Source organism: Silurus aristotelis, assembly GCF_946808225.1.
Source record: "Silurus aristotelis genome assembly, chromosome: 7".
Taxonomy (NCBI): Eukaryota; Metazoa; Chordata; class Actinopteri; order Siluriformes; family Siluridae; genus Silurus; species Silurus aristotelis.
In genome coordinates this window covers 23254238-23266547 of record NC_139580.1, presented here as the reverse complement: position 1 = coordinate 23266547, position 12310 = coordinate 23254238, and the positions used below count along the sequence as shown (strand labels likewise).

The following is a 12310-nucleotide window of genomic DNA, read 5'->3' as shown; positions in this document are numbered from 1 at the left end:
GCTGCAGCTCGCTTTTGTCTCGGCTGTGCTCAGCATCTGCCTCTATCCTTAATTACCCATAGACGAGTAGCAGAGCTGCTGCATTACATAATGTCGAGATTACGTACGCATGCTCACTGAGCTTTAAATCCACGTTTGTGATTAGAACGTCTCTGCCAGCTCAGCCTTTCTCTGGGTAATTCATCACTAAATTAGTTGTAACCAGAAGCAACTTTATAACAAAAAAGTCAATAAGAGAGTGTAAAGGATGGATGGCGAGATTCATCCGAATCTATTTAACAAAACACAGAGTCTTCGATGCTCTTCTCCAGCCTCTATAGAGGTCAGAAGGAATTAAATCCATATTCTATTTCGCTTTTGGCATATGAAGTCAAATAGAGATGGAAAGCCATGTGTAAATCGCATTTCATGTGAAATCACATTTCCAAACTGCCACAAATATATATCTTGAGGCTTTGATTAAATTTGATGAGAAGTTTCGGCGTGATGATCGTGGTCTTTAGAATGGAATGGTCAAAAAAATCAGCAAAAGTATATTTATATTCTTTTTATTATAATAAGCCCCCCTGTGGAAAAAACCCTTAGTTTCAGTTCATCACACTGCTGTAGTTGCTGCTCATGAAAGCAACAAGTGGTGAAAGGCAAGAAAAGGTAGTGAAGGAAAACCGGGTGATAAGAGCATTGACAGCATGGCAAGTACCTCTTACCTTTCTCACATTTCTGCCCAGTGAAGCCCTGTGCGCACACACACATGTTAGGAGAGACGCAGGTGCCACCGTTCAGACACAGACCATCGCACAAGGCTAAAGGGTCAAACAGAGGTTATACACATCAGGATTGAACTGAGAAATACTGTACATCTTAGGACTCTGATTGATTGTCAGATGTAAATGGTAATACGGACAGATGTACTGCATTCTTAAAATTGAAGCTGATCAAAAGTAGAGGTTTATTTGTAGTTCTTTAGAAATTTCCACTTATTTAACCTCACCTCCGTCTGCTGCCTCCATGACAAAGTATGAAAAATAATTAACAATGCTATTTTCTAAGGATATAACAGAAAACTTACCTGAAGTCTATTTATAATAGAGCAAAATGGCAGCAGGTGGAGGAGTAAATTCAGGTTTATATTCAATATGGTTATCTACATAGATTACTAATGTTTGTCAATTACGCTTTACATTTTCCACCTATGCGCATGACATTAACATCTTATATTTATATTACAAAACAGGTGAAAAAAGTATAGAGAAAAGAATAGAAACTTGCAGTAATCATTAATATGCAATATATAGACAAAAGTACTGAAACACCTGACTTTTCCAGCCATATGTAAATCTTATCCATTACATATTGGAGACACATAATTGTTAAGAATGTCTATGCATGTCTTTGCATGAAATTTACCATTCACTTGAACTAAGAGACCTAAGACCAACTAGTAAGACTGTCATTGATTGAGAAAGAAAGTATGACAATTTAGCTGTGACATTTTCAGGATTGAAACTCGTAATATATGGATGATAGTGCGAAAATGTTTCCAGTATTTCTGATTTGACTTTCAGGGCCAAATATTGATTATCTCTGTCTGTTGTCACCTGCCAGTGTTCTGACCCATGCTATGAACTATGACAGTGATTATTGGATTTTTCCTAATAAGCAACACACTGATTTGCATCCTGCATCTCTAAATCATGTTGCACTTTTATTTAGTAATTTGTTCCCCACACAGCACATCTAGTAGGCTGTCCCAAGGGAAGTTTTTTTACCAATCTTCTTTGTGAGGAGAAACAATTCTAATTCTCAAATCCTCAGAAAGTTCTTTGCCATGAGGTGCCATGTCGAACATCTGGTGGTCAGTATGAGAGAATTGTACTTAAAGCACCAAATATTAACTGCTAATGCAAGATACACAAATTTGTATGGTTCTGTCAAGCAGACAAAGTGACGTACAGCTGTTATCATTTAGGGTGCACTCACTTTTTTGTTATTTTGACAATAATGGTTGTATGTTGAGTTACTTTTAGAGGAAAGTAAATCTGTACTGGTATACAAGAGTGCTGAAATGTGAAGGGTGTACTCACTTTTGTGAGATACTGTATATACGATACACAACAAATTCTGACAAAATTCACATAATTCACATTAAAAAAATATGTTTGCTCAATGGATGTTTATTGGCAAACATTTATTTATAGTCCAGGATAATGTCAAATATAAATGTATGTAGTAAACCTATATAGTAAAGAGGCAGTAAAATTATGAATTATTGGTAAAATAATAACCCTCAATCCATTTAAATAAGTAAATGGATGGTAAGAAAAAAATTAATATGAAGTTCAATATTAAACGAATATGAAACACTCCAATTAACCACTGAGAAAGGTCTAAAACAAAGCAGGTCAGTTAAGGTGTGCTAGACAGGTGTGTGTGTGTGTGTGTGTGTGTGTGTGTGTGTGTGTGTGTGTGTGTGTGTGTGTGTGTTGTGGAGAGCCCCATCCTTACCTCTGCATATGGTGCCATTGCCAGTATAGCCAGGTTTACAGGAACAGCTGTGCCCCCCTACAGTGTTAAAGCACAGTGCATTTTCATCACAGCTGTGCTTCCCCGACACACACTCATCGTGCTCTAGAACAAAACACAGTGAGCACAAAGTTAGAGAAAAACAAGTCAGAGAGATTTGACATTATGATGTCTTTAAGGAAAGCTTTCAACTTCAGGTGAGGAAAGCAGAGAGATGAAAGATGGTACCATAAATGCCCATTTAAAGCAAGAAATCTTGAAAGGAAAGAAGAAGAAGGAAAAAAAGAAAGAAAGGTTCACTATAATTGTCACATGCACTTTATACCACAGCGAAATTCTTTCTTTGCTTATACCAGTGATGTTATGAAGCTGGGGTCAGCCATGATGCAGCTCCCCCAGGCCTTGGTCAGGGGCCCCAAGAGTGGCACATGGCAGTACCTGGGTTTGAAGCCCTGATCTTCCATTCAGAAGCCAAAAGCCCTAACCACTGAGCTACAACTTGTACGACCTTTCAGGATACTGTACACTGAAATGGAGTAATGTTTGAGAAAATATTTCTGTCTGCACTTCAATTGACCATGAGCTCAAGGGGATACCTTTGTCTGCATGGGAGTGTTGAATAATACTCGGATTCATACCAAAGATATGTCCAGCACGATTACAACAGAGCATTAACAGTGTATTAGAAGCAAAACAATGCTTGGATGAGTAGCCTTAAAACTAATAAGACTAAACTTCATGACATACTAGAACTTTCAAATTGCAAAAATCATTTGCAATGTTTATAATTAACCTAATTATTAATATATTAATAGGTATAGTACATTATTCATACAGAAATGTTCTGTAAATTCTTTTCCAACATTTTTTTTATTACTCATGTAAAAGGAAAGAGCACATTAATGATATTGCGTATTTGTTACGTAAAGGCTGTTTGCATCTCACTTCGGAAAATGATTCTGCTCTGTATTTGATTTGTAGGTAAAATAAACAGAAAGTTAGTGATCGAAACAAGCGAGAAAGGCGCAAAGAGAGATAGGCAGGAGATAGAAATAGATAGAGAAAGGAGAACGAGAGAACACAAGGTGACTCAGTGGCTTTTGTAAAGTCAGAGTATGACTCATTCCTGCATGGGTGCTTTTGGACTGAAGCTCTGTTGAACAATGCTTTTACTTATCTCACTCCACGCACTTGCCAAAAACTACTTTCATACAAGTTTAGATGATGCTAGGATTTCCAGAAGCTTGGACTTTGCTGTAGCTTGTGGGTAAGACATTAACACAAAAAAGTTAAACATTCATTCACTCAAATGTAAAACTTGCTCTGGAGCATGTAATATATTGAAAAGTAAATATGCTCTGGGGCATGTAATATATCCACCCTGCCTCTGTGCAGTCCTGAAATTTAGAAATTTTCCCACTATGGGACAAATAAAGGTATATCTTATCGTATATATTATTAAGCAAAGGAATCGGACTGCAGAGAGTCCGAATGAGGCAGAAGTTAAATGTCAAGTAGACAGGCGAGGAGATTAACCCAAGGTCACTGTGGCCTGCTGGCAGTTGGACCTGCATGATGTGTATTACTGCAAGCATATCGACAGGACTGCAGAGACGCTGTGACACTTTCTCACCTCCTGCCACTCAAATCTACTCCCTCTCCCCCTCTTTCGTTCTAGTGTTGTTCATACTCCTGTCAGATAAACAATCAATTATGTACAGGCAGTCACCAAGGGGATGCTCTGTGTTGTTTTGCTCTCTCGCTCCTCTCCTCTTCTCTTCCACTGCTGTTGGAACATCTGTGCGAAGACAGAGATGTGCATACGCAAACCCAGAGCTGGATGCTAATGAATTGCACTTATTTACCGTGTGAAGAAAAGGCCTGAATACGAGCCATTTCACCGTTTATGAATTCAGAGCCTGTGCTATAATGCATGCTTTTCCAAAATGGTTCCTGAACACTGACACACTCACACACACACACACACACGTTCAAATGCAACAGATGTCATGTTTATATATTTGGCTTTCATGCTGGGAAAATCTTTCTGCGTATAAAAAAAAAAACCCTGAGAAGGCAAATAGAGATTTCAAAAAGATGACATAAAATAGTAGGCCTTAGTGCCTTAATTAATGCCATATTGAACAGTCATCACCAGCATCTTACAAACACTTCCTTATAAATATTAGAGCAAAAAAGGATATTTTGTGGAGAATTCAAGACTCTGCAACTGTCAAGAAGGTGTTGCTGAACAAGAATTTATAGCACTATTCATTTACCCTGTTTCTGACAGGTGTTGTATCCAGTGGCACGCATTTCTATTTGTAAACCCAAAAATTCCAGTCATCTGAGGTTCTTTTTGTAGGCCAAAAGCTCTGAGGGAGGCCTCAGAAACACTGTTGATAGAAGCGTCTTTGAACTGTCTTGCTCTAATCCCGTTTCCCCTGTGACCCCCGGTGGGTAAGTGAGGTAGCTGGTGCACACACCCACACACAAATCAGAAAAGAGTCAGCCAGTTCTGCTATCATCAGATTAAAGCCTTCTTACTGACCTCTGGAGAAAAAAAAACCACAAACACACACACACAGAGCGAGATCAAGAGAAAGTGAAGGGAGGCAAAAAAAAAAAAGCTAAATAGAGAGTTGCCTTCTCATGGATTAGAGGGTAATCTTTGTCATTGTTGGAGCATTTGAAGCCACATCAAACTTCATAGAAAAGAAATGAAGTGAATCTTGACCTTCAAGTTGAAGGAGTTACAAAAGGTTGATTGTGTATTTAGGGTAAATCAGAAGTTGGGCTTTCAGTGAGCCAGTAGTCATCCTTGTGTCAAGCATAAGCCTTAACAGTAGCTTAGACAATGCTATACAATATCTACTGTTGGATTAAATGATTTCAGAATTTTCATGCGTAAGAACTACTTTGTGGTAAACATATCATTATTCCTTTTTTTATTTATAGCTGAGTGTAAAAGTGTGATTTGCCAAAGAACCTATAACAGCAGGGTAGTTAGTGTGTTCCTTCAACATTATCCCTAATAACAACATGCTTTTTTTTTTGTTGATGATGTTGATGATGATCAGAGTGAGATATTGTTGCTCATTTTACAGTTTGGCAGCAATCGGGTTATGAGGTTCTGTATTGCATAGCATTATTTAGTTGAATTGGAATAATTCTTTATATATATATATATATATATATATATATATATATATATATATATATATATATATATATATATATATATATATATATATATATATATAAATAATGGATTCTACAGCAAAAATAATATATAGTCATCTCAAAAATATATAAAATGCTAGTGCTGTAATTGTGACAGCAAAAGAGAGACATACTTCAGGAAGGTCTTCAGAACAATGAAGCAGGCCATGAAAAATGTTTTTCCTAGGCCACAATACATGGAGTATGCTTAATATAATATATGTAAGATTCTATATGGTGATGTGTTCAAATCGAGTCTGAAGACTGAGGTGGTCATGACAAAATATTTCTTTCTGTAATTTTTTTCATGAAAACAGACTAGTACTCAAGATTTCTTTCACTAGTGGCAGCCTTAATCACAGGGTAAACTCAGATGCTGGGTGAAGTTTTATATTAAGACAAAAACAGTTATAAATCGGTGTCTCTGGGGCCACAAACAAACCACAATGCTCTGCGATCAACAATTAATTGCCTGCGTCCCTTAGGAGGACAAAGAATAGTGTTTTGTCAAAGCGGGGTATAAGGGATACAAAGAAGAGAAGGATTAATATGGTGCGGTATGTGTGTGTGTGTGTGTGTGTGTGTGTGTGTGTGTGTGTGTGTGTGTGTGTGTGTGTGTGTGTGTTGTATGCAATTAGGGACTAGAAGTTTTCTCTGTGGGTTAGCTTTCAAAGTAAACAGATGCTCACTAGCTATTAATTACAACATCTCTGATGAAGATATAGACAATACGTTAGCGCTCACGATATTCTCCATCGGTTTGGGCGGGTACAAGTGTGCATGTGTGTGTGTGTGTGTGTGTGTGTGTGTGTGTGTGTTTGTGTGTGTGTGTGTGTGTGTGTGTGTGTGTGTGTGTGTGTGTGTGTGTGTGTGTGTGTATTTCTTTCTTTTAAAAGCAAAAACAAAAAGAACCAATCCATACCCTAACTGTGTCTAATTAAAGGTTTGACTGTTTGAAAACGTTTCACCTCAACCTGGAAGCGTGTCTGATTCATCCATCCGGTTGGCAGACTGTGCTAACTGTGAGAGGACTTTTCTCATATCAAGAGGGATTCAAAGCGTAGGACAAAAATAGCATGCATGGGACAAAAGGAGAACACTATTGGCAAATGAAAGTGTGTGTGTGTGTGTGTGTGTGTGTGTGTGTGTGTGTGTGTGTGTGTGTGTGTGTGTGTGTGTGTGTGTGTGTGTGTGTGTGTGTGTGTGTGTGCATACTGCCTACAATAAAACACAGGAGTTTAAGAAGGAAAAAAGGTACAGTTTTAGAAACCTAGGGTTCTTGATATTTAAACCCAAGGCTCTCAATTTTTTGTCATTTACTTTACGAATTCATTACGAAATCTGGCCTTTTTAATATAAGGCTTATTAATTAAATCTGTAATATTTTGATTACTTTATGCACTATAGAGCTTTTTATTCATGAATATTCTGTCCACATAAAAAAATTCCTATTTAGTTGTCATTTTCTTTCAATTCAAGTTTATTTATCGGCCTACTTCTTGTACATTTATTGTGTGAATTGTATTTATTTTATTCACATTACCATTTAAACAGGGTAAGAATTATAAGAAGGTCATACATCTAGAAATAGTTTAGTTAGATTTTTACTATTTTTTTTTTTTTTTTTTTATCACAGGCCACCCCTGGCTATGCTTTAAAACCCAGTGTTTTAGACATTCTGGCAGACAAATGGAGTCAATAGGGGCTTATCTGTCAGATAAAGTTTACCAAACATTATTCAAAATATATATATTGTCCCACTTTGAGAGAAATTGTTTACAACACAGGAAACAAAATGCCTCCCAAATCACAGGAGTGAAAGTATCAACTTTCTCGTTTTACTGAACTGAAAATCAACCTAAAAATTAGGTCTTTTTCAGAGTCTATTAGACACTGTATCTTCACCAGTATCTTTATGCTATATACTACAATCTCCAGCCAGCTAAATTCTACCCAAAGAAATAAATACATTTCAAATGATAAAAGGAGCAGGCTGGTTAAAATAGAACCCATATTCCAACATTTATCTATGAAGCATGCTGTCTCTTAACAAGCTCTTGTTTCAGTTTCATGATAACAAGCAACACAAGATCAGTCCCAGGAAAGGAATTGTATGCCTTCAATATCTCCCTCAGGGTCATCATATTTACACACCATCCACACCTTAATTATACTACATAAAACAGAAAATACTTCAACAATGATTAGTCATATACTGTATAATATACTGTATAATATAAAGGCTGAACAAATTAGGTAACACTCATAACTCACCATGTCTTTAGGCTTCAATTGTGCCCATAGAGATCCGAAGCACAATACAACCTCTCTATATTTAAACAAATGATCTCGATATTCCACATAGGTAGCTCAAAGTAGCTCAGCACTAAAAAATTTATATAGCTGCCATAAACCAATGGGGTGTCATCTAGAATAAAATCAATAGAACCAGCAGGCCTTAAGGGCTACAGCACTGCAGAGTTTACCATTCCACCTCTCTTACCAACTGATTCAATTCATCAGCTAATTGTCGAGGCTTGCTTGAGTTGAATTTGTTATGTTGGAGAAGGAAAACCTTTCTTGGGTCCGGAGTTTCATTCCTGGTTTCACATCCCATCCCATCCCATCACATCACACGTACTAACTAAGTCCGGGCAATACTGATTCAATCAATTCTTACACAACACTCTGAATTCTCAGCTTCAGCATTATCTTCAATCTCATTTAGAGAAGCGCCGCATGCAAGGCCATTTTAAATCCCACAATCCACTCTTTGTTCATACTGGTCGGTATACATAGAGGCGTGTGTGTGTGTCAGAGAGAGTTATATCCCACTTTACATGCCAAGGTGAAGATGGTGCATGTACAGTTATATCTTCATAAGTCAATACAAGGATGACAGGTATTTGACTTTAGTAAGCACCTCTCACAGCTAAGTCACTATAGCTGAGCCAGAGAAAGGCTGACTTAATCACATAAAATTGACTTTTATAGGGGAATGCAATGCTCTTGAGTCGTCGAACCCTCATCTCCCCCGCTGTTTAATCATGATCTATGTGAAAGCACTGTGGCAAAATTTAATCCATCTCTTTTACAATATTGATGCTCTGAGTCTGAAAATCAGAAACATTAAACGATCTTAATGGTTCATCTGCTGTCTGGTAAATAAAACATTAAGAAATTATGTGGAGTCTATCATCAAAGTGGTACAGTTGTACTAAACATACTGGGGTCGTAATTAAAAAAAAAAGCATATCGAATTTTTACTGCTTCTAAAGATTAACTGTTCAGCAAGATTCCAAAATCTTTCTAGTCCTTGAAAAAAGTTTTTTGACTTGATAAAACTTTCTGAATTTAATTTCCTTTAAATAAAGAAGGCATGGATTCCTGTATTAACATTTAGTATGAACTAATCGCTCTACACACTATGCAGGTACGTACCCGCTTCAAATACTTTTGAGCAGTTTAATCGCTTCATTTCAAGCTGCTAGTAGAAGAAAATGCACATGTTGCTGAACCTCACCCCAATTTCCTGCGAGCCGCACCGCACCAGTGAGAGCAGCTTTTTAATTATACACAAAGCACTTTGGAGGCCCTTTTATCAAGTCTGTGGCGTTAAGGTCATATTTGCTGTCAATGTTACATTACACCGTTGAATGTAATCCACCTCCTGGACATTTTTGCATAGTACATTCAGTGCTAGGTATTTGTTTCTTACCAGTGCAAGAATAGTCATCGATGCGGATGTATCCTGTGTGGCAGATGCACATAAACGATCCGGGGGTGTTCACACACATAGTGTTCTCTCTGCAGTAATGTTTCCCCTCTGCACACTCGTCAACATCTGCAGGAAAGACCCAAATCAACTAATTTTCATTAAAGAGTTTGACATTCAAGAAAAAAAAAAAAAACATTTTATGCCATACACGATGATGTAAATGAAGTTACTTGTGAGAAATCAAAAAGCTGGCTGATAATAATAAATTAATAGAAAAATAAATTGCTCTGTACTGGTGCAAAGATTTAAATTTGTCTTCAGCTTGTCATCCTTTTAATCGGCAATTCAAACACAATTTTTTCTATCACACTGATATAAAACCAATATTAAAGCTATTAACAGTAAAAAAATACTGAGACAAATTAAAACACTTCAAATCAGAGGTATAAAGAAGTCAGGGGCAACAGAAATGTGCTGCATGTCATATATTCTGATCAAGTCAATGCAGGGTCTGACACAAAATCACCAAAATGATAAAGAAATGAACCATTTTCAGCAATACTGTACTGTAATAATAGTTGTGTAGGTTTATGAATGTATATGTTGCATGAAAAGATATCTCAATTTGCTTCAGACATCTATCATTTGCAAATTCTTGAAATTGTTCAAGAATAGTCTATATATTCCTGCTTCAGCAAGCATGTTTATTATTCACTCAAACATCTTTTTCCTTCTGTAAAGCCGCTTTCAATATTTTGTTTACATTTACATAAGCCACTGATTTTAAACAGTGAATAAACAAGTACAAAAAAAATCTGACTTTTTTCTATTCATCTCGCTCTTCACACTACCTAAAGAGAATCATATATCCTTGAACAGGGCTTCAATCAACTCTCAGCTTTGGACTGAATGAATGAACGCTTGCTTGTTAAGTGATGGAGGCCATCCATCCCATCACTCCTTAGTGATGGCAGGCATGCTGGCAAAAACAAGATAGATGGATAAAAGCTGTTCTAGATAGAGTGGAACCATGACACAAGTGAATAAGCTGTGCATCCTAATTTTTTTCTTTTGCATTTTCCCGATACATTTACATGTATTAATGTATTCACTGATCTGCCAAAGAATCCATCCACTTATCTACTCGACATTTGCTATTTGAAACAATCCAACTTAAGCCTAATACACTGACACAAAGACTCCTCCGATGCATTTCAACTGAGTGATTACAGCAATCTCTAAAAGCAATTCTCGCAACGAGGTGCTGCATTCAGCCACGTCAGTGAGATTACTGAGGCCTCACAATCAGAGGGTTTCTGTCTCCATTAGTAATTCCATTCCTTTGATCGTCCTGTCACGTCAGCCATATAAAAACGAGACGGAGCATTGTGAGCACTAGGATCGTGAAATCAATGCACACTTTTATTCCAAGAGTGATCTGGGTCAAGAGACTCGTTCACACAAAAAGATAAATGAACAGTTTTTTTATTTTTTATTATCTTTTTTGTGGACACACGCGTTTTTAATATCCCTGAAGATTGCAATCAGACTCTAACCCTAAGAGCAAACAATCAAGTGTAAATCAGAAACTAATGAATGATCTTACAATTGACTTATGTGCAGCCGAAAAAACTATATGTGCAATTCTATTTACAACCTACAGAACATTTTGAGAAACTTAAATATGATATAAATATTATACTGAATTATGACATTACAATTTTGACACTGCATGTAGTGATTGCAAGGACATAGTGAAATTTTTTATTAATCGGTAATGAATGACAGTTACTCATTCATTCATTCATTCATTTTCTCCCGCTTATCCGTAATTCGGGTCGCGGGGGCAGCAGTCTAAGCAGGCCCCCACCTTCGACTGCTGCCCAATCCCCACAGCACCGTCCCTTACGGTCCCTCCTGCAGGTGGTGAGCCCACGGGAAGAATGACAGTTACTAATTAACTAAAATAATGATCAAAACTGCCATTATAGCAATACTGATCCCAGTGCTACACTGAAACTTGAGTCTAATGCCTGCACAGTGCCTGTGAGAGACCAGTTCCCAGCAGCTGCTGTTGCCTCCAAACATGGTACTCAGGGACTCTCGCGTACCCTGCTACTGATTGAGCACAGCTGTGCTAATTGAGCATGTGCTCAATCACACATGCGCGCACACACACACACACACCTCACTCACTCTAAGTAAATGCTCTATGTGACTCTGTTCCTTTGCTGCCGAATGGATTCAGTCCTTGTTTTTTTATCTTTTCTGTCCTAGTCTGCTGATCGTCTGAACTGTTTTTGACTACAGTTTTACCCTTCGATTCCAAGTTGTCTGCCTTCATACTATTAAAGAAGTTTTACCTGCCCTTCCATCCATCTGTAACTTCTTGACATCAAATGCGGTGTCTGTGTATTACAAAACTAAAAACAGATTAGGAAGACCAATAGTAAAAATGTAAGGTGAATTTATTAATTACTGTGAAAATAAACTAAAGCACAAACCTATAAAAATTATTTAAACTAAAATTTTCAACAATCATTTTCGCCAATATCTGCCTTATTTGAATTATCCTAGCCTAAACTAAATCTTTCTTTTCTAGGCTTTCTTTTTTAGGCTCCAACTCATGTACTTTAACTGCTCAAGTGTCAACTTTAGACTTAACACAGAGCACAGTCCAATTTCTTAAAAAGTAATTATTCTAAATGATTTTATTTGTGAATGTTGTGAACACAGGAAACGCATATAAAACATTTCCACCAACAATTGTCTGACTGTTGTTTCAAGAAATTACTGAAAACGAGCAACTTCCAAATACTCAAACAAGCATCCATACCACAATCAATA

General features: G+C 37.1%; 1 protein-coding gene across 1 annotated transcript in view; it reads right to left on the bottom strand.

The window, feature by feature from the left end:
• The window catches only part of LOC310728593 (protein kinase C-binding protein NELL2a-like), a 71656-nt gene that overhangs the window by 26173 nt on the left and 33173 nt on the right, over positions 1–12310 (bottom strand). Inside the window, exons 13-15 of the mRNA XM_083546283.1 lie at positions 9464–9589; positions 2506–2628; positions 708–803 (exon numbers count right to left, since the gene is read on the bottom strand). Coding sequence (XP_083402409.1) covers positions 708–803; positions 2506–2628; positions 9464–9589 — 345 coding nt within the window. The remainder of the gene's footprint in view (positions 1–707; positions 804–2505; positions 2629–9463; positions 9590–12310) is intronic.